Raw genomic sequence first — 23794 nt, 5'->3', positions numbered from 1 at the left:
AGAAGTAATGGATATTGATATGTAAAATGGTTAAAATAAGGAGGAAATAATCAATTTCAATATTGGTCTAATAATTAATGAAGTATAACCTCTACTCTAAATAAATAAGATACTCCACACAAAACTCAACTCTAGTCAGTTTCTAATGACTTTTCATATCTATATAATTTTAATGAAAATTTGTAAAATGAAATCAATTCTTATATTAAGATATTCCAAATAAATTTATTTCTTTTATAAATTAAATTTATTATCAAATTTTATTGTTCTTACTTTGAAGAAGACATTTGGGAAATATGAAACCAAATTAACTTTTTATTTTCTAATAATATAGAAAAAAAATTCTTTAGAAAGACGATAACGTAAGCAAAATTAGAGAGAAAGTGAGAGAATAAAATAAAGGAAAAATATGTGTTATTTTAAGAAATAAATAGACTTAGTTTTACAAAAAAATAAAAATAAAAAATAAAAGTATGAATCTCATTTCTTTGTATCTATTTCTTTTTTAACATGATAAAACTCCTTTTAAGTCCCTAACAAAAAAAAACATAATTCCTATTTTTGTCCCTCACAAAAAAAACCCTATTAATCATTTTTTAGAAACTAATTTGAATCTTCCTTAAATTTTTGAGACCACATTTTCAATATAACCTAAGTTGGTATATTTTAAAGGAAAAATGTGTGTCATTTTAAAAGATATAAAATTGTGTCATTTTAAGAGAGAGAAATAGATAAATAAAGGAGAAGAGAGAGTTGACAAAAAATAAATAAATGTGTGAGTCCTATTTCTTTGTGAGAGTAAAATAATGTAAATTGTGTCATTTAAAAGGATAAACAATCTTTCCTATTTTAAAAGTACACACTTTTCCATAAAATAAAACATAACCCGGTATCTGTTTGATTTGATTATTGTTAGGGGTCCGTGTTTAGTTGCCTTGTGTCATTATTTGTAGCGGGAAAAAAACACACACACACGTGACCGCAACCTTGTACGGATCTTATCTTATGTTTAATTTTTTTGTCCTTAACCTTAATGAAAAGAACTAACATAGGCACATCATCATCATAATGTGTTTATTCTCAACAAAACAAAAAGATTAAGATACGGACATAGAGACACAGATTGAGTTGGAGAGAGAAACATCGGATCCAAATTGTTCCTTAACAACAACTACCATATCTATCGTCTTACCCTTTCTATGAACATGATACAACTGTGGATTCATTCATATATGACCCCCACCCACTTTGTCTTTTTTGATTGAAAGCTAAGTTTCCCTTTCTTTCTCTTTCCTTCAGATAGATAAAGTGTGCATGTGAAGACAAGGACGATACCCAGAAAGTGTTTCTTAAAGAGCCAGCAAAATTCCATGCCTCTGGTTCCTGAATATACACTCCCTTCAATGCCAATACCATCATGATTGCAATTGATTTCTATTTGGTGGGGTTTGTGGGATCTCAATATTTGAGCTTTGGATGCAATGTGGGTTGAATTAGGGCAGTTCTAGACAATGGCATTGTTCCGCAAGTTCTTTTATAAGAAGCCCCCTGAGGGGCTTCTAGAAATCGCTGAAAGGGTTTATGGTACGTTTTCTGTTGGCTCATTTTTGTAGAGATACATTGGTTCTTGTGGAAGTGAACAATATTGGCTTCTTCTGTTGAGTACAAATGTTTAATCTTTATGCATTTTGTGTTGGTGGGTTGTGGTATGCATGGCTTATTTTGCAGATTTAGAGTGAATAATGGGAATTGTATAAATTTTCTACATTTTCATTGTACTGTTTGCAGTCATTGTAGTCTGAATGCCAGTTGTTCAATAGGCTTTTGATATCTTGTTTAAGACTGAGCTGAAGGGATGTTTTCTCTTTTAGACATACGTATTTGTTGTGGGAGGGACGAAGGTAAAATTAATGGGAAGAATCTCCATAGAGTTGATATGAAACTCTTAAGCTGATTTTTTTTTTTCCATATATAGGTATAAATTTTCTTCTTCCTTTCAGTATTAATAAATCATGAAATATTTTCCATTGATGATTGTAGGGGACTAGTGACTGAAAAATGGCTTGATGACTTTATAATCTCTCAGAATTTGGGCCTTTTGATTTGTACACTTGCTACTCTGCTTACATGTGTGGCATGTCATAGTACTTGGTGCATTTCATTATCTTAAAGAGTCTTTACTTCGTATGTATGTGATAGTGATTATTTTACTGTTGTATGTGTAGTCTTTGATTACTGCTTTACCACGGATGTTATGGAGGAAAATGAATATAAAGTGTATATGGGAGGGATAATTGGGCAACTTCGTGATCATTTTCCCGATGCTTCATTTATGGTGTTCAACATGAGGGAGGGAGATAACCAAAGTGACATTTCAAACATTTTGTGTGACTATGATATGACTGTGATGGACTATCCTCGACAGTATGAAGGTTGCCCATTAATTACCATGGAGATGATTCACCATTTCTTGAGATCAGGTGAAAACTGGCTTCAACTTGGGCAACAGAATGTTGTTTTGATGCATTGCGAACGAGGTGGGTGGCCAGTTTTAGCATTTATGCTGGCTGCACTCTTGATTTATAGAAAGCTGTTTACTGGGGAGCAGAAAACACTAGACATGATATACAAGCAAGCTCCTCGGGAACTTTTGCAGTTGATGTCACCATTGAATCCACTACCTTCACAATTGAGGTATCTTCAGTATATATCAAGGAGAAATGTTGGTTCGGAATGGCCTCCTCTAGACAGGGCACTTACACTGGACTGCGTAATTATAAGACTCATTCCTAATATGGATGGAGAGGGTGGTTGCCGTCCTATATTTAGGATATATGGACAGGACCCGTTTATTCCTGCTGACCGGTCTCCCAAACTTCTCTTTTCAACTCCAAAAAGGAGCAAACTTGTTCGGCATTACAAGCAGGTGGTACTTGAGTCCTTTTACTTTAACATAATATGCTTTGTTACAGTTCAAGCTAGATCATGATTCAAGACAATGATTGTCTCCCTTTTTTTTTGTTTTTGTTACTAGTATTGGGATTTTTCTTCCATTGTTAGTTTCATTATCTCAATTCTCAACCATAAGCGATGCTGTGGAATTCCTTTAGTGAATTAATCTATACATTCATACAGACAGGAAGACAACATATAAATACATAAGGTAATTCAACTGAATATCATTTTTTTTCCTTTTCTTAATACAACACAATTTTTATGTAAAGTTACCATGCCAACTGAAGTCAATATTACCCAAAATTATTTAAATAAAATTAGAACTATATTTCTTCCTTTTAAGCAGGAAATTTTTTATTGTTTTATATTCCATGTAATTGGAGAGGGGGTGGGGTAGGGTTGCACGGTGGTGGCTTTGATGGGATCTGAGGAGGGATGGTTTGATCACAAAATGTACCATCTTTGCTCATGAACAGAATGGAAGAAAACATGTATAGCTTTAAAGGAGGATACCCTGCATGGACATATTATTGTCAATCTTAACTTGAACTAAGAGTATGTAAATTTTTTTGCAATGATGATTTGTTATGCCATTTCGTTGTATGGGTTAAACATGAAAATTCTCTCTGGAAGTTAGCAAATATTTGCATTAATTGATCATGTTCTTATGATTTGTATAAATACAATTGGTAAAAGTCAACATAAAATTACGTTAAATGCAACTACAAACTGGACTTTTTGTTTCTTCTTTGTACCACGTAGGATATGATTAGTTTGACACTGATAGAAACTCAGAAGCTAAAAGTAGCATCATTGTCTCTTCATTTTTCTCTATTTGGATCCTGCCTACACAGGATTCTTAAATAAGGATTTATTGTTTTCCCCATTTCCCTTAATCTATTTATTTTTTGTTTCATACTTGTTGCAGGCTGATTGTGAACTGGTTAAGATTGACATCCATTGTCATGTTCAAGGTGATGTTGTTCTTGAATGCATTAGTCTAGACAGTGATTTGGAACGTGAACAAATGATGTTTCGGGTGATGTTTAATACAGCATTCATAAGATCAAATATTTTGATGCTTAACCGTGATGAAATTGACATATTATGGAATGCTAAAGATCACTTCCCTAAAAATTTTAGAGTAGAGGTATTTATCACTCTCTCTCTCTCTCTCTTTCCTGTATTTTATAATTTATGATTAGTGATAAAATCAACTTAATGTTTACGGAGTATATGTTGTATTTCTGGTTGAAGGTCCTTTTCTCAGATATGGAAGCCTCGTCTTCTGTTATTTCAATTGATTTGCCTCGTCTTGAGGAGAAAGAAGGCCTACCAGTTGAAGCATTTGCTAAAGTTAAAGAAATTTTCAGCCATGTTGATTGGCTAGATTCAAAGACAGAGGTTGCAAATGTGCTCCAACAGATCACAGTATCAAATATCCTTCTGGAAAAATTGGACAGTGGGGTTTCTGCTGGAACAAGCAGCTTGCTAAAGGAGTCATTGTCTGGAAGATTGAAATATGATTCAAAGACACAAAATGATATGAAGAGTCCAACTTCTGCAGTTCAGGGGGGTGTTTCCTCATTCGAATCATTTGGGGATTCTTCTACAGAAAAGAAGCTAGAACCATTAGAATCAAAGGCATTGCCAGAAAATAACATCAAGACTCCTACACATTTAGGTCAGGGGAACCAACCAATTTCCTCAATTGGACTCTCAACAGATTCAGATTCTACTAAAAAGGAGACTGAATCATTAGAATCGAAACAGTCCGTGGAAGATGATACTAAGTTTCCTACGTCCATGGCTCAAGAGAAACAATCCATCCCCTTAATTGAACCATCCATGGATGCAAATTCAATGAAGACAAAGATTGGACCATTAGAATCCAAGGAAAAGGATACTGAATCATTAGAATCAAAGGCACTGTTGGAAAATAACACCATGGGTCCTGCATCCGTAGCTCAGGATAAACAAGCTGTTCTCTTAATTGAACCATCCAATGATGCAAGTTCAATGAAAAAGAAGATTGGACTGTTAGAATCTAAGGAAAAGGAAGTTGAATCATTAAATTCAGAGGCATTGCTGGAAAATGATAGAAGATTTAAATTTGAACCAAAGACACTACCAGAATTTGATGTAAAGAGTCCGACTTCTGCAGCTCAAGGGAAACTTTGTTTGTCCTTATTTGAATCATCCGGGGAGGCTCCTATGGAACAGAAGATTGAATCATTAGAATCAAAGGCACTTCCCCAAAAAAACATCGAGACTCTTGCTCCCATGCAGGAGAAACAACCTATTCCCTCATTTGGACTCTCAACAGATTCAAACTCTACTAAAATGCAGATTGAATCATTAGAGTCAAAGACATCGGTGGATGATACTAAGTTTCCTACATCTATGGTTCAGGAGAAACAATCTATTCCCTTACTTGAACCATCCACGTATGCAAATTCAATGAAAAAGAAGATTGGCCAATCAGAATCAACTACACTGTCAGAAAATGATATCAATAGTCTCACATCCACAGTTCAGAGGAAACAATATAGTCCCTTACTTGAGCCGTCCATTGATGCAAACTCAATTCGAAAGAAGATTGAACCTCAAGAATTGCAAGTTTCTCTTCAGCTTCCCACCCAATCTAAAATAATTTCTCCACGGGTACGTCAACCTATTCGATCTGCTTCAGCTTCTTATTATAACCCCTTGCAAGGTTCACCTGTAGCTGTCTCAAGATATCATAGTACACCATCAGCTCTTGGAATAACAACTGTGTTGCAGGATCATGCACCAATGGATATCAAAGAAGTCACTCATGAAGTTACAATAACCCCCAGTTCTTCTACTTTGCCTCCTTCAGAATCAAAGGTGCCAAAATCTGTAGAGCCTAGTTCTACAAGTGTTCCTCCAGCATCATCACCAGCATTGGTTCCATCTTCGCCATTAAAATCTTCAGTTAATGCTCATGTTTCCATGGAGAAGACTTTTGGACCCTTTGCTCCTGCTCTTGTTGCTCCTTCGCCTCCACTTCCACCTCCTCAACATGAGCCTATTTCAACATTGATGCAATCTATTGATACTAATACAATGCATGATAAAGGTCAGAAATCATTGGTTACTCCCCTTCCTTCACCCCTTCCTTCTGAGGCTATCGAGAGCTGTCTTTCAATGCCTGCCCCTCCAACTTCAGCTCTTTGTTCTCCATCCTCTGCCACGAATAGCTCATCTTTATCCCATCCACCACCTTCTTCCCTTCCTAGAACATCTCTCTCCACCATCAAAGATTCATTTAAAGGTCCTCCTCCCCCACCTCCACCTCCATCTTCAACTGGACATACTTCATCATATTCAATACCTCCTCCCCCTCCTCCGCTTCCATCTTCAACTGGACAGACTTCATCATCTTCAATTCCTCCTCCTCCTCCACCATCCGAATTTCCTTCTTCAGCTTTCCTCACTTCCTCTTCTCCGTTGAGTTTGAACAAGTCTGCTGCTATGCCTGGCCCTCCTCCTCCTCCTCCGCCTCCTAAGCATTCTGGCACCGCACCTGGTTCTACACCTACACCATTAGTGCCGCCACCACCCCCTCCTCCTGCTTCTGCAACCCAAAATTCTTTGTCTAAGAGCTCTGGAAATGTTCCACCTGTACCTCCACCTCCTTCCCCTTCTGCCAATGGGTTATCAAAACCTGGCACCACCTCACAGCAGTCTCATGTTGGTGCTGGAAATGGAAATGTGCCTCCAATTCCTGGACCACCTTCTGGTGTTCCATTTGGTGCAAAGGGACGTGGTCTGTTGCGAACTAATCCAAAAAGTCAGTCTCAGACTAAAAGGAGCAATTTGAAACCTTACCATTGGTTGAAATTAACAAGGGCCATGCATGGAAGTTTATGGGCTGAGACACAAAAACTTGATGAAGCTTCTAGGTATGAGTTGTTTTTTAAGATTTTTCTGACTTTAGTTATAAAATCTGAGCTTATATGAATTTCTGGATATTATTTATTCTTTATTTATTTATTTTTTATCTTGTTGGTGACAGGGCTCCAGAGTTTGACATGTCAGAACTTGAGAGTCTTTTCTCTGCAGCTACTCCAAATTCTGATCATGGAATAGGAGGAAAATCAAACCGCCGCGCCTCAGGGCAAAAAGCTGACAAAGTTCAATTGGTATGCCTTTTCTTTTCATTAACACCTATCCAGTCTAATTACTTCAAATATTAAATACTCTCCCCTGTTGATAATGAAAAGATAGGTAGCTTTTCATCTTCAATTTTCGTCCCAAAAGTCCAAAAGAAGTCCTTTATCCAATCTTATCTCCAAATATTAGGTTTTACATTTAAAAACATAATCGTTAGAAATTGACATTTTAAGTAACTGCATTCCATTTTACTCCACTTTCTCCACTGCTTTTCTCTTGACTGTTCACATGTAGGATGTATGTGTAATATTTTTCATTATAGAATCTGGAGCATAATTTTATTTTCTTTTGCTAGTAAATTGGTTTGGATCCACCTGTGTAGATTTTGTTTAGTCTCCTGGTTCTTGTTCTCATGCCTATCACTAAGGCCTATGTTCTTCTGTTAAATTCTTGTCAGGACTTCTTACAGAATTTGAGCTCTTGATGAATGATTCATGTTATCTTGCAGATTGAGCTCAGGCGGGCGTATAACTGTGAGATTATGCTTACAAAAGTCAAAATCCCTTTGCCTGATTTAATGGTTAGATATTCCTTATGGTTTTTATTCACAAGTAAATGCTATGAGAATTTTGATTTGAAGTTATGTCCCAGAGAAAGTTCACTCTCGGTCAGTGTTAAACCTGATCTGATATATTTGTTGTCACAACTGGGTACTTCTTGACTTAAAAAGTAGTCTCACTCTTATGGTGGACTGAGATTTGGTCTTACTTGATGTTTAATTGAAAGTTGAAAGTTTAGCTGAAGCCTGGTTATCAACTTATGAGTATATCTATTACAGCATTACAACAGTAAGTCCATGTGCTGCTGCTATGACTGCAGAAGCTAAATATTTGGCTTGATTTTATATTTTGCCATGAAATAGATGAATTCAATATTTATTTTTTTAGAATACTTTGCTCTTCTGTTTAGATGGGCCTGTGTTAATTCTTGATGCAATTTTATTTATTTATTTTTTAAAGGAAGACTATTGACAGAAAAGATAGATACTGACAGAAAAGATCATGAATTGTCCTTTAACAACAGAATGATAAAGAGAAAGTAAACTAAGAAAGTACATAATCTCAAAAGAGCTCTTCATTCCCTATGCATATCCAGTAAAGAGTTCTTCTTAATAAAACCATGAGTGAAAATCATGAAGGGGCAAGAAAAACTGTCCTATCCGAAGGAAGATTCACATTTCTTTTTCTTTTTTATTATTCTTTTCAAAATTAACTAACATACATGATCTTATGTTTTTCCATTATTTTTTCATGGTCAAAAGGTCTAATATAATTTCTTAGCCTAACACAAACCAAACATCACAAGATTAGTTAAGGTTGGGATTATGATGCAGTCAGTTTGGGTTGAGATGCTCCTAGTGTTAACCTGATTTGTTCAATTTGTTATCTTATTACCTTTTAAACCAAACTCAATTTACACTTTGAACACTCCTAATTTAGAAAATCAAAATCTAATTCCCATGCATTCTGGCTGATAGGTATTCAATACTGTAAACCTGGGCAGATACCAGTTTATTTTAGATTAAACCTGAACGGCTGGTGACTATATTAATAACCAATTGAAAATGAAAAAAATGGATTAAATTCTTTCAACTTTATTTCATGAATGCTGTTTTCATTTATTATGACATTTTGAAGGGGTTGCATCAGCTATAATTTTGCTTTAATTATAAATTGCACACATTGTTATTTGTTTTATCATTATATTCAACTTTGAGTTCAATAATTGGTCTTATTTATTAATTCTTAAAACTAGCAATGAGCTTTGAGTTATGACCATTTTCTTCTGTGAAACATTTAGTAAAACTACATATCACATTTCCTCTGTTTTAAAAGTTAATTTAATAGTTGTCATTTGAATGCTCCTGGCTATGCTTATTTGTAATCCTATAATTTCCTGCCTGACTATTGAATGCTCTTGTACTGTTTTAAATTTTTACTGAATGTCCCAAATGTTAAACCATTCAATTAGTCAGAAAGGCATGTCTCCAATCACAGAGAAACTCACCAATTTATATTTGTTTTCTCACTTGCTTTACACAATTGTCTTTCAGAGCTCTGTGCTTGCATTGGACGATTCAGTATTATTCGTTGATCAAGTTGAGAACCTCATAAAGTTCTGTCCAACCAAAGAAGAGATAGAACTTCTCAAGGTATCAAACCTTTTTTTTTTCCCTTCAAACATAAACTTCATGTCATAGGAGGATCATCAATAACTTTGCAGCAATCTATGTTTATTTGAGCCGTAGCCATACTTTATGTGCAGAACTATAATGGAGATAAGGAAAATTTGGGAAGGTGTGAACAGGTGAGTGGATTTTTACTGTTTGTTCCTCTCTCTCCCTCTTAAACTCTTCCGCTTTTCCTCTTTAAGAAACTTATGGTAGAATGACTAGTCTAGCATTACTGGTACAACAAAAGATTAATCTGTAGTGAATCATATAACTAGACTAGTCAATCTTTTTCAATGTAAACCTGTGAATACATTTGTGGCCAGTGATTAGTTTTAAGATATCATTTAAATTGGAGATGAAGCTCTCTAATATGGTTAACTTGCTATGTTCAGTTTTTGGAAATCACCTTCAAGATTGCCCTGTTATTCTTCTTTTTCCCCATCACATTCTTATTTGCTTTTGCATTTTTTTATAGTTCTTCTTAGAATTAATGAAAGTGCCAAGAGTGGAAAGCAAGCTAAGAGTTTTCTCTTTTAAGATGCAATTCTGCTCCCAGGTCAGAACACAACTATGCAATGCTTTTGGTTATTAATTAATTCTGTTTTCTAGCCATTAGAAATTTAACTGCTCTGGTGCACCTTGCTATATAATATTCATGTAGGTTTCAGAGCTTAGAAGGGACTTGAATATTGTAAATTCTGCATCCGAAGAGGTAAGTCATACATACTTTTCTTTTAAATACTCTATTTCCTAAGTCAATATCCTTTTCTCTTCAGCTTCTATTGTTATGTATGTCAGATAAGGAATTCAGTCAAGTTGAAAAGAATCATGCAGACCATTCTTTCTCTGGGTAATGCTTTGAACCATGGAACTGCAAGAGGTAATTAAAGCTTAACATTCACCATTTCACCAGCTCAAAGCACGTGATTATGGACACAACCTAGAAAAATTTAAAAGTCAAGCATGGACTTTTCAGTTACTCTATATCGTATAATTTATGTGCATTCTGTATAGAGTGTTTGGCATATATGCCTGTTCTTTGAATGAATAAAATTTTATTGGGAAACAGCACCATTGTAGTCTTGATTAATTTCATGTTAATTATTATGATTACTGTAGGTTCTGCTATTGGGTTCCGATTGGATAGTCTTCTTAAACTCACAGATACACGAGCCAGAAACACCAAGATGACTCTCATGCACTATCTTTGTAAGGTAAACACCCATTATCCTTAAATTAAAATATGAATTATTTCTGCACAAGAAGTTTAGTTTCTCCTGTGTAGAAGTACAAACCATAAGTAAGAATTATCTTGATTTCTTTAAAGAACCAATTCAACCTAAAAGCTCAATTCAACCCAAAAGCTTAAGCTTTTGGGTTGAATTGGTTCTTTACATGGTATCAGAGCCTCGGTGTTCCGGGTTCGATCCTCACTGCCCCTCGTTTAATTAATCATTAATTAAGTCTTGTGGTAAACGAGATCTGAATCAGATGAGAGAAAAGGAAGAGAGAGAGAGAGAAGAAAGAGATCGTGTATTTCATGTTTGTGATCAATAATGAACAGTACATGAAGATTTCCTATATAAAGGGACGATACAGCCACGTCACCTAATTCTATTTGTAACAGCACAGCTGTTACTATTACAATGAAGCTAAGCCACTAAGCCAATTGGCTATTTACAGAAATATCCCTATCCTTATACACTAATATGCCCCCTCAAACTCAGGGTGGCTGGAAATGAGAGTGAGAATCCACCACCATGAGTTTGTCTCGTAAAACAGCAAAGCGTGAAGCTGAGAGAGCTTTGGTGAGAGTGTCAACAACTTGATCCATTGCAGGAATATGACAGACCCGTATATCCTTTGCAATAACATGCTCCCTAACAAAAAAGATATCTAACTCCATGTGTTTAGTGCGGGCATGCAGAACAGGATTGTGAGATAAGGAGACAGTGCTCAAGTTATCACAGAGAATGAGAGGAGGACTATGCTGAACCTGAAGCTCAACAAGAAGAGACTTGAGCCAAAGAACTTCAGCTGTAGCTAAAGCAAGGCTCCTATATTCTGCTTCAGTGCTGGAACGAGCCACCAAAGTCTGTTTCTTAGACCACCATGATACTAGATTGGAACCAAAGAAGACACAGGCTCCTGACGTGGATCTTCGATCATCCGGATCACTAGCCCAATCTGCATCACAAAAGGCTGTGATGGAAAATAGATGACTAGGATTGCAGGGTTGCATCAACAGTCCATGAGACAAAGTGCCTTTAAGATAGCGTAGGATCCTTTTCACAGCAGCCCAATGAGCTTCAAGTGGCTGAGCCATGAATTGGCAGGCTTTATTGACTGCATAACTAATCTCAGGTCTGGTGAGAGTAGCATACTGTAAAGCTCCCACAATGGAACGGTAGAGGAAGGGATCTGAAAAATAATCAGACCCAAACTTAGAGAGCTTGCAACCAGACTGGAGTGGAGTAGAGATGCCTTTTGCATCAGCCATATTGGCTTTGAGAAGCAAATCCCTGATGTATTTTGCCTGAGAGAATTAAAGCACCAGATGAAGTCTTCTGAACTTCTATGCCAAGAAAGAAATCCAGCTCACCAAGGTCTTTAAGAGCAAAGGAGGTGTTCAGCTGCTGAATCAAAGACTGAATGAAACTTGAATTACTCCCAGTGATGATTATATCATCAACATAGACTAGAAGAAAAACCACTAGGGAAGACTTCCTGTAGATGAATAAGGAAGGATCACATTTGCTAGCCAAGAAACCAAGGTGCAGTAAGGCAGATTTGAGCTTGTCAAACCAGGCCCTTGGTACTTGCTTCAAGCCATAAAGGGCTTTATGTAACCTGCACACAAGAGATTTATTAGGTGACTCAAATCCAGGAGGCTGTTGCATGTAAACTTCCTCCTCAAGAATGCCATTGAGAAAGGCATTATTAACATCTAGTTGCCTGAGTGTCCAGCCAAAAGAAATTGCAACAGTCAGAATAGTTCTAATAGTGATAGGCTTTACAACTGGAGAGAATGTCTCAGAATAATCAAATCCTGCTTGTTGATGAAAGCCTTTGGCAACTAGCCTAGCCTTGTACCTATTAACTGAGCCATCAACATTCTCCTTAACTCGAAAGACCCACTTGCAGCCAATAGCTTTCCTATTAGGAGGAAGAGAGACTAGTGACCAAGTGTTGTTTCTTTGAAGAGCATCAAATTCGGACTGCATGGCTGAAAGCCAATTAGGATTGGCCAAGGCCTGTTTGATTGTGCTAGGCTCAACAGAGGTTAAAAGTATTTGAGGTCTACATGTAGTTTTAGACCGAGTGGGAATTGAACGATCAGGTGAGGAAGGAAGGGGACCAGATGGAACATACTCAGAACCAGAACTCAGATGAGAGGAAGAGGAAGTAGAAGGACTAAAAGAAATAGCAATAGGAGAACCTGGACTGGATGTGTTGCTACTGTTGGAAGTAGATGAACTGTGATTGGAGCAGGTAGACGTAAGTGCTGGGAGAGGAGAGTTGTGCACTGGTGTTGAGGATGGTGTAGAGGAGATACTATTAGGATCCCTTGAGATGGTGAAAGCTGGACTGTCACTGTTTGAAGGTTGATGTGAGTCAGAATGAGTTGAAGTAAAGGTTGTGGGTGCCACCAGTGGAATTAAATTGGAGACAGAAGAGGTAGGACCAGGGGTAGGGCTAGTGTTTGTGTTTAAGGGAAACCAGGTAGGATAGGGAAATTTAGTTTCATTAAACAGCACATCTTTTGAGATAAAAAGTCTCCCAGAAGAATTAAGGCATTTGTAGCCTTTGTGACTTGGTGAGTAGCCAAGAAAAATGCATTCACTGCTGCGAAATTCAAGTTTATGACTGTTGTAGGGTCTTAGGAAAGGGAAGCAGGCACAACCAAAAACTTTGAAGGACTTGTAATCAGGGACAGTGTTGTGTAATTTTACAAAGGGAATTTCAAAATGTAAGGCAGCAGTGGGTAGGGAATTAATAAGGTAAACGGCAGAAATAAAGGCATGATCCCAAAATTTGATGGGTAAGGATGCATGAGCAAGAAGAGTAAGTCCAGTCTTAACTATATGTCTATGTTTTCTTTCCACCACACCATTTTGATGATGAGTGTGAGGGCAAGCTACCCGATGCATTATACCAAGTTGCTTAAGGAGTTGATTGAAGGAACGAAACTCTCCCCCCCAGTCAGTTTGTAGAGCTTTTATAGTGGACTGAAAATGGTTTGACACAAGTTTTTGGAACTGAGTAAAGATGGTTAAAGCTTCTGATTTCTGTTTTAGGGGATAAATCCAAGTGTAACGAGAATGAGCATCTACAAACGATATATAGTATGTAAATCCCATTGTGGATTTGACAGGAGCTGGTCCCCAAAGATCACTGAAAACCAAATCAAAGGGTTTAGCATACACTTTGGTTGAGGGAGCTGAATGCAAACGATGGATTTTACCTAAACAGCAGGCAGAACAGAAATCATCATTTGTTTTATTAACAGTAGGAATATTACAAAGTTTGAGAACTAAGTTGAGGGCCTCAGTGTGAGGATGCCCCAATCGACAGTGCCAAAGAGAGTACATATAATTGGAACCTATAGCTTTTACAGAGCTAGAAGCTGTATTAGCTGTGGAATGTGTGATTACACTAGTAGGAACAGTATGAGAAAAATCTAGGCTACTGTTTGGTGATGAATTACAAGAAGTAATTGTTGAAACAGAAACAGGAGAATGATGATTCGGTTGCTGACTTGAGTTGGGAGAGAGATGAACTCCTTGAAAGCTATATAGTCCATCTGGTCCTAAAACACCTTCCAACAGGACTTCATGGGATGCCTGAGATTTTACACAACAAGTAAGAGGGTGAAATTCAAAATAAACACCATTATCTCGAGCAAACTGACTCACACTAATCAGATTCTTAGTTATTGAAGGAACAAGAAGAAGATTGTTAAGGTGTAAAGAGGTGTGTGGTTTAAGTGGGGAAGAGAAAGAAGAACAGCCCATAGCATTCACTTTCAAACCTTGGCCATTCCCTATGTAAACCTGATCAGCACCAGAGAGTTGTGTGCTTTGCAACAGGTTTTGAGGATTGGCAGTCACATGATGAGATGCACCAGAATCTGGATACCCCTCAATTGCTTGAACATGTGAAGGAGTGGGAAGAAGACCTTGTCCTTGAGTTGGATTGGCAGTTAGCAATGCTTGAGGTTGAAGAGTGGTTACCAAGGCTTGAGGCTGATGAGGAGCAGTAGGTCTAACATACTGATATGGCCTCTGAAACGAAGGTTGTCCTGGTGGAAAGTACTGAGGAGCTGCTGGTGGAGGGAGTTCAGGTACAAAGTTCTCATCAAATCTGTACCAGCAGCTCTGAACGCCATGACCAAACTTATAACAAAGCTGGCATTGAACATTGCTACGTCCACGACCTCTAGCTCCTCTGTTGCTTCGAGTATAGGATCTGCCTCTGCCTCTTCCATAATTTGGACCATATGACCTCTGATTATATGCAGTTGGATCCAAATTTGGTTGCACAACATTTAGAGGAGACCTTACAGGTGCTAATTCAGATCTGTTTGCTTCTTTTGAATCAGGAGAGACCTTGTGCACAACATTCACAGTCATTGAATCAGAAAGAAGAGCTTCATTTTGTCGTGCAAGCATCATTTCATGAGACATCAGTTCAACTCGAAGATCATTGAGTGAATAAGGATTCTCACGTGCTCTGACTGATGTGACATAGGCATTGAACTCAGCAGGAAGACCAGCAAGTATCAGTTCAGTTTGTTCATCAACTGGAATTGCACTTTTAATTGCTTTTAGTTCATCACACAGAGACTTAATACATTTGAGGTACTCAGCAACAGATCTTCCACCTTTCTTGATGGTGCGAAGCTCAGATCTGAGCTGGTGAGCTCTTGACTTCATCATTCCTTCAAAAAACTTATGGATCTGATCCCAAGCTTCATATGCATGGCTAACTCCAAGGATTTCATTCAGAAATTCTTCTGAAATAGTGGAAAGAATCCATGAGAGAAGCATCTGATCTTGACGAAGCCACTCAGTATACAGATGATTGATGACTCCGTCAACACGATCTTGCTCCGAATCAAACTGAAGCGGTACTTTAGGGTTAACAAGAAAATGTTGAAGCTGATGAGAGGTGATTACAGGTTCCACAACCTGATTCCAGAGAAGAAAATTGCTCTCTGTTAGTTTAACAGAGATTTGGTGGCTGAATAGCGAGGGAGAAGACGAGCGATTCTCAGTCGAAGAGTTTCCGGTTGTGTTTCCAGTCATCGAAGGAGAAGGAGACGATGACGGTGACGAAGACTTCGTAGCGGAAGACATAGTGAGGTGCGATCTGTATCAGGCCCTCAAAGAGAGCTCTGATACCATAAACGAGATCTGAATCAGATGAGAGAAAAGGAAGAGAGAGAGAGAGAAGAAAGAGATCGTGTATTTCATGTTTGTGATCAATAATGAACTGTACATGAAGATTTCCTATATAAAGGGACGATACAGCCACGTCACCTAATTCTATTTGTAACAGCACAGCTGTTACTATTACAATGAAGCTAAGCCACTAAGCCAATTGGCTATTTACAGAAATATCCCTATCCTTATACACTAATATGTGGAGTTTCTTAGCACTGATAGGTGGGTCTGTGCATTATCCATTCTTCAAGCCCAGTGGACTTTTTTTTGAGGGGGCGTGTTAGAGAAATATAAAACCATTGATGTGTATAAGTTGATTCGGGAAATGCAAATGTAATAAGGTTGATGGAATAATTTATAGTATAACTTCCTTGGCATGTTGCTTATCTGTCTCTCTGTGATAAATGTTTACAAACGTTATATTGAATTTTTTTGTTTTCAGCTGATTAAATTGTGAAGTTATAGAAGGGATGTGACCCTCCCTTTCCCCCTTGCATTAAAATAAGAATATGAGAAAATGGGACTAAAGACGTTGGCAATGAATATTGTTAGAGAAGTATAAAAACCATTAATGTAACCTCACCCAACAGTTTAAGCTTTTGGGTTGAATTGGTTCTTTACATGGTATTAGAGCTTTGGTGTCCTGAGTTCAATCCTCACCGCCTCCCATTTTTTTGTAGAATTTTTTAGCACAGGTAGGCTGAGCTTAATGCATCATCCACCTTTCAAACCCAATAGGCTCTCTTGTGAGGGGACGTATTAGAGAAGTATAAAAACCATTAATGTAACCTCACCCAATAGCTTAAATTTTTGGGTTGAATTGATTCCTTACAAATATAAAATATGAGAAGATCTCCCTTGAACATGAAACTTCCATCATGAACTGTACACTAAACTATGAGAGAGCACAATTACATTTCAAACAGAGCTCATGAGAAAGAAAATCCCAAGAAGCAAGAAAGAAAGACACCATTTGTTTGTAAGGAATAATTGAGCGTTTGCACTCATAATATTTGGATAGCTTCTTGTTGATTCTCATATTGCTTGTTCTGCAATTACCTAAGGTAATTTTAAGATTATGTATGTTGCTTGAGCTTTTCTCTTCAAAGAAGAAGCAAAGCAAAATGATTCTGACTATAACAAGATCAAGCGTATTCAAGGGTGGATGGAAACAAATAGGAAGAAAAGAACTTGTTTCAGTGGAAAATCCTGATTTATATTGAGAAAGATATCATTTTCTTTTGAAGATAAACAGCTTCTCCAGTATCCATCCCTCTGTGGCTTGCTGAGAATAATTTATATTTCTCCCTTTGGGGATTCGGCTCAGGCTCGAGATAGTGTGAGAAAGAGATTTCTCACTTTCTCTACAAGAAAATTGAATAACTGCTAAATGCTCTTCTCCCCTCCCACACCCTCCTCCCTCTTTTCCTCCTTGGATTTTAGATTTACTGAAAAAATATGGAAAAGGACTGAAATCTGGATCTTTGGAAGCCTTCCCTTGTGGATAGGGTAGGGCACTCTATGAATTTAGTTTAACTTATTTGCAATGCTGTTAAGATATATAAAGACCATTAATATAGCCTCTCCCAACAACTTCCTAGGCATTGTCCACTCTTCAAGCTCAGTGGGCTCTCGTGTGAGGGGCGTGTTGAGATATATAAAATCATTAATGTAACCAGCTTAAGCTGTTGGGTGAAGTTACATTAATGATTTTATATATCTCAACAAATGCATATTAACATTTCATATTGCTTTGCTTGTTAAGCATTAGATTTAACTAGATCCACAAGAAAATGCAACACTATTTCATAGTTGTTTTGGGAGATTCAACTGTAAATGTTTGTTCTGTCTACAAAACTTCTCTCATTGTGCTTATGGGACCATGGAAGTCCATCTGTGAACTGACTACTCCAAAACCATTTAAATGTAAATTTTTGGGCATAGTGCCTTACCATGAAATACGTCAGACAGTAATTGTTTTGATTATTGACAAGTTGTAGGTGCTTGCTGAAAAGCTTCCAGAACTTTTAGATTTCCCCAAAGACCTAGTGAGTTTGGAGGCTTCAACCAAGGTATCTTTGTTTATTCTACTGTCATGTAGGTGGTTTCAGTTCTTTCGGAGTTGGATTTTGGTGTATGCTGAGTTATAAGCAAGTATTCCATACAGATACAATTGAAATATTTGGCGGAGGAAATGCAAGCTATTAGTAAAGGACTGGAGAAAGTAGTTCAGGAATTGACTGCATCAGAGAATGATGGGCCTGTGTCAGAAAGCTTCTGTAAGGTACAATATATAGCAGGTCATCTAAATGCTTCAATCAGATTGAACTGATCCGAACTTCTGAATTCTGATGAAATTTGGATCAGTACCTTATTATAGAAGCTTGGCTTACAGGCTACGCAAGCCGCAAGCATCAATGTCAATCTTTCCATGCTGAATGCTAACATGCTGTTAGCAAAGGGTGCATTGGAAAGCACATCCTTTTTTGAACGAGCATATGACAATACAGATATTTAAATTTATGTTGGCTTGAATATTACGACAATGGAACTCCGAGCTAGAGTCACAACAGACTAATGCATATCTGGGTCTCTTATGCGGCCTCATATATAGAATTAACAGTGATATGAAGTATTCCAGAGGCATAGTTACCCTTCTGTTAGGGTTATCTGCAACTTATATGAATTATAGATTTCTTTGCCTATACATTTTAATGGTGACCAAATGTTTAGCTTTACATTAAATGATTTTTTTTTTTTTTTTACTTGTTAATGTTCAGATTCTGAAGGAATTTCTTAGTAAAGCTGAAGCTGAAGTAAGGTCTTTGGCTCAACTTTATGCCAATGTGGTATGAGATTAGTTAATTCCTTTTGAGGATAGTTTGTTTCTTAAATGGTGAATTCCAGATATGACGAGGTATGTGTCTGAAATTCTGAATCTGGATGTACCAGGGTAGAAATGCAGATGCTTTGGCTCAATATTTTGGAGAAGATCCTGCACGTTGCCCATTTGAACAAGGTGACTTGTTGCTATTTTTAATCAGTCTCCATTATCTTTTTTTTGTCCCACATTAGTGTTCTGGTTCAAAAACTATTACTTTTGGAATTGGTTTTGGATCTCAATGGAGTTCAATGTGATTGTTATCTTTAGGGACACCAATTTTAGGGTCATCACTACCTCTATATTTTATTTAATTGTAAAGAAATGTTAGCAAAAAACTTATTTAATCTCATTTTCAAAATCTTATAATAGTTTAAGCCGTAATACTATTGTATTGTATCCCCATATCTCACAATAACCACTATGAGAAATCAAAGAGGATTTTTTCCCTTAAGAGATTAATTACCCCTCAAGTGAAAGCCTTCCTAAGATTTCTGGAAGCTATTTTCATCATTATAAAAATGCTTGAGACAATGTAATTATGATGTAAAGAAAGCCATTGTTTTACTTTAAACTAACCATAGCAATCTTTGCGGGGAATTTTCTTTTTTCTTCTATTTTTTATCTGTAGTTGTATCTACTCTACTCAACTTTGTGAGGATGTTCGTCCGAGCACATGAAGAAAATTGCAAGCAGCTTGAATTAGAAAAAAAGAAAGCAGAGAAGGAAGCTGAAAATGAGAAGTTGAAGCTAGCTGCTAAAAAGAAATCTGAACCAATGATACGGACCACCATCAAGAGTGGTAATATTAAATGATCAGATTTTTTTTTAAGGCCTCAAGCTGCTAAAAAGATGTTTCACAGTGATAAAGTTGCCATCTGGTCTGATGAAAAGAAACACTTTCCATGTGCAAAATCATTATATTGTGGAGGATGACCCCCAAGAACTGAAGTTATCTAATGCAAGAAATGTAATGCTGGTGACATATAGTTGAGGATTATATTCATTTGAAGGAGTAAGCCTTCTAAAATCTCGTTCATTTGAGATTTATACGCAGCATAGTCGTGAGTTATTAGTTAACATTCATTTCATTCTCAACTTGTTTTATGTCCAGCAGAAAAGCAGTTTTATGGTGTTCAGTTCGGTGAGGCACGGTGAACTATGTTGGGATACAAAGTATTATATGATTTAGTTTTACTCTGCCAGTCCTAAATTTGTTGTACTCAGCAATAGCAATGTAAATGCTGATCCAGTGATACTTATTTTCTACACAAGATAGAGTAGTATTTCAGTTTTCTTTCTTTTTTTAACTTCAGAGAACATAGAGGCATCTATACTTGTTTCCAGTTAACGCTCTTATGCTACATGCACTGATGAAGACAAATGCTTTGTAAATATTAAGGTATTGTTTAGGATACAAGTTATTCATATTTTACTAAGTCATCCATTGTGCCATCATGTTTATTTTCCCTTCATTCTTTTCGTGTCATATCATCAAATGATCAAACCAAATAAAGTAAAGAAACTAAGGAAAACTGCAAACTTCCACATATATATATATATCTTCTAAATCCTACATTCTCCATGGAGTGAAAACTTAGGAGAATTTTCTCACTTGTCAGTGCTATAGCCTACCATTCACTGAACTAAAATTCATCTTTATTTGACAATATGGGTTCAATAGTGCTCGAACCGAAATAATCCGATGGTTGATGAATTAGTGGATATATCTAAAAAAATTCATCTTCGTTCGCCAGATTGAACAATTTTTCAAGTGCTTAAAATAAATACCTTTACACTTTCATATTGGCTTTGGGGTTGTGGGGTTGGGAGCAAAAAGCGTTCACATCATTCTTCTGGAACATCCATGTTGAGGTTTATACCTTGTTGCTTACGCTGACTAGTGATGGTGCGGGCAACTGCTTCAGCTAATGCTACTGTGAAGTCAGGATCTTTAATTAGAGAACTTACATATTCTTCAATTTTGATGTTGCTGCCATGGTCATGTTGTTGCATGACATCCTCACAAAGTCTCATATCTGTTTGAGCCCAACCAGAAGGAGCAAAGTCAATGTTCATGGCATCTTTGCCGTTTGGTATGATTGTCAGAGGTGAATTATTAGTCATTGAAGTGCCTGTGAGTGTGGATGAAGATGGTCTTAATGACTTATGAATGATACCATGGTTGTGCTCTCCATCATAAGTTGCAACAAGGATTGACCTATCATGTATGCATCTTTGCACCTAAAATGAGTAATTGCAGCAAGGTTATTAAGAGTCTCTTAGACCACTATTTTGTCTTCGAATCATTCATCAACATACAAAATAAACATTAAAAACCATATAACAAGGCAAAACAATGACAACCTTGCAAGCTTTCTTGAAATCATGCACTTGAAATACATTAATTAATTATCATGCATAAAATAAAATGATTTTACAGTATTGTGAAAACCAGACCGGATAATGGGAATCGAAGGCAGATCATGAGATTTGAGCATGCAACCCCCTATAAGACCATCCTCATTTATTGTTTATGATGCTTCTAATTTTATATTTATTATATATTTTAATATAAATTCAATTCAACCGATTTAACTGTAATTCACCGGTTGAAACAATGATTCATTGACCCAATATCCTGACCGAGTCGATGATCGGTCCAAGTTTAATAAAAACTTAACGATTCACTGCAAAAGCAAAACCTTTGCTATTTCTTGGTCTGTTCCAAAATTGTGTAATCTTATGTCAATTTGTTGAGACAGAACTATATGTTTGACAAACAATCAAATAACCCAATATTATGTATGTCCTAGCAGTATATATAGGTCTTGTTAACTTGTATACTCATTTATCACTCTTTTAAATCATCTTAAGTACTTAAAATCATCTTCATTGTTTAAAGAAAAGAGTATTAAGTGAATTTAGTACATGTTTATATACTTTATACCTTTTTTTTGGCTGGGCAACTGGGAGCCATGGAGCACCTGAAGTAAGCTCGAGGTGAAGCATTGTCTTTAGTAACCTTCTGTCCATACTTTCTCCACTGATAACCATCTTTTATTATCTACGTTATCAAAGGAAAATTTGTATATAAACTTACGAACTTGGTTATAGAATTTGAGCATTAATTAAAATAATTTAATACACTACAAAGTAGTGATGATGGGGCATACCATACTATCATCATTGGGGTCGGTTCTGACAAAGATTTCTAATGGTTTTTTTGCTGTGGTAAACTCTAGTCTTGCTTTCTTGTTTGTATAAAGTTTAGATGCTGACCCAATTTGATTTGAACTGATGCCAATCTGTTCTACCTTGTTGATCTCTTGAAGATGGGACCAAAGCTTTGTACATTTGCTGCTCAGAAGTTCAAGCATCAGTCTTAGAGTATTATTATGCTCTCTCACAAGTTGTAACTCCGCTTCAAGTGTTTCCACCTAATTAAATTAAGATTATTATGAGCTTTGCTGCATGTTTTCATCCTTAGTAAAATATATGTTCATGAGAAATTTCATATTTAGGGCTTCTCTACTTTGCGAAAGTAGAAACGAGGATAAATTGTACGCAGTCTTATCTTTTCATTTTTGTAAAGAAATCGTAGACTAGGATCGATAACTTTCCGGTCACAAAGGAGCAACCTTACATCTAACCCAGAAAGCAAACGAGAAGGGAAAAAAAAATGTTGTTCTGAATGTATATGCTATATATATGTACACATATACACATGTTTGGAGTATACAAAAACATGAATCAGAAGCAAAGAAAAGAGGCGTGCAGTTAGAGTTACCTTTTCATCCATTATGATAGCTAGGTTGAAGTTGGACGACCTATTCAATCACAGTACGAAAAGAATTTATCTTACTATATTACATAATTGAAATTAAGGATGAAGGACAATAACAAATAATGGAGGAGCCCTTATTTATATAAAAATTAGATCATAGAATAGAATATAATGGGGTTGTTGAAGGGTGAGTAAGATGAAAGAAAATCAATTCATCAATATTATGACAAGGCTGGCTCTTGCTTAATTTCTTCAATAATTCTTAGTTCTGAGCAAATTGTTCAATTCAACTCCATGTGTTAGAAAAATCCATTTATGGGATATATATAAAGAATAATCGCATTGAACTAAGCCAATATTTTCAATATGACGTAAATGCAATTATGTCATCCACGATGACATAAGCTATCCCTTTCGGCAGTTAGGAAAAAAAAAGTTTTCTTTTTCTTTATAATAATGTCTCCCACGTGTTTCTGGGTACAAAGATAATTAATAGTAGACTCCAACAAGTCTTTGATTAGTCATCATTAGATAGGGAATTCTATATATCTATATATAAACAAATCATTTTATTAATCTCATGTTAAAGGAGATAAATTATCTTATAGGACTTTATCACCTGAAAAAGTAAAAAAAAAAATAAAAAAAAATGACACAGTTATCGAAGGATGTGCATGAGAGAAAACTTATTTCATGTAGCATGAGAATAAATTTTCCCACAAACAAACATGAATAACAATGCATCTCATTTAAACAATTATTTCCATCAAATTTCATTTTTTTTTTCTTTTTGCAACTAGCAAACATTAAAAATAAAAATAAAACGAAAAAAATATGTATATTCCAAGATGTATACTCTACAGTCTATGTTTTACCAAACGCAGTAAAAGTTCATGGTTTTCCAAATGCACTTAAGATCTCCAGTTCAACTGTATTTAACGTGTGATACGTGAGAAGAGTTGAATTTGACGGCTCAAGATTTGGTGACATGTTCAAAGAACTGGCTTAAATTGTGAAGAAAATCCAATTAAGAGCAATATAAGGATCAAGTGTCACGAAGTGCATGCATTTTACCCTCAGAAAGAGATCCCAATGCTTGGACACAAACTAGAAGTTGCCACCTCTTTCTTGAAACTCTCTTTTTTCTTTCTCTTTTCATAGAGCTAGACTACTCAACAAGTAATATTTGATTGCATTTGTGATTGATTTACATATCAATTGAAAAGTAATTTATTAATTGAAGAAAAAATATTCATATCCATCAAAATCTAAATGAATTTATATTTCTCTAACACATTCCCTCATATGTATTTATGTTAAAAAAATTCATAATATTTAATTATTTATTAACA

General features: G+C 36.2%; 2 protein-coding genes across 3 annotated transcripts; one reads left to right on the top strand and one right to left on the bottom strand.

The window, feature by feature from the left end:
- Positions 1–1446: 1446 nt before the first annotated feature.
- On the top strand, positions 1447–19997 carry LOC133298933 (formin-like protein 18). Its single transcript, XM_061498327.1, is given in 19 exon segments — positions 1447–1584; positions 2226–2965; positions 2967–3020; positions 3824–4105; positions 4213–6884; positions 6998–7124; positions 7604–7675; positions 9209–9307; positions 9421–9462; positions 9804–9884; positions 9990–10040; positions 10127–10208; positions 10448–10542; positions 17775–17846; positions 17942–18058; positions 18555–18623; positions 18727–18793; positions 19287–19670; positions 19773–19997. Coding segments are annotated over 18 exon segments (4980 nt in total). The 5' UTR covers positions 1447–1511; the 3' UTR covers positions 19472–19670; positions 19773–19997.
- Positions 19998–20170: 173 nt separating this feature from the next.
- On the bottom strand, positions 20171–22722 carry LOC133298949 (WRKY transcription factor 18-like). 2 transcript variants are annotated; one of them, XM_061498344.1, is made up of 5 exons: positions 22446–22722; positions 21832–22095; positions 21606–21722; positions 20836–20899; positions 20171–20694 (listed from the first exon to the last, which is right to left on the bottom strand). In XM_061498344.1, exons 1-5 carry the CDS (start codon positions 22455–22457, stop codon positions 20504–20506), a joined length of 648 nt encoding a protein of 215 aa, XP_061354328.1. In that variant the 5' UTR covers positions 22458–22722; the 3' UTR covers positions 20171–20503. The 2 variants fall into 2 exon arrangements, with proteins under 2 accessions (XP_061354328.1, XP_061354324.1); XM_061498340.1 differs by having other exon boundaries at positions 20172–20899.
- Between the last annotated feature and the right edge of the window lie 1072 nt (positions 22723–23794).

This window comes from Gastrolobium bilobum, unplaced genomic scaffold (assembly GCF_033153095.1).
Source record: "Gastrolobium bilobum isolate Gb01-03AN ecotype WA unplaced genomic scaffold, APGP_CSIRO_Gbil_v1 utg26386, whole genome shotgun sequence".
In the NCBI taxonomy this organism is placed as follows: Eukaryota; Viridiplantae; Streptophyta; class Magnoliopsida; order Fabales; family Fabaceae; genus Gastrolobium; species Gastrolobium bilobum.
The sequence above is the reverse complement of the archived record's forward strand: the minus strand, read 5'-3'. Positions and strand labels throughout refer to the sequence as shown.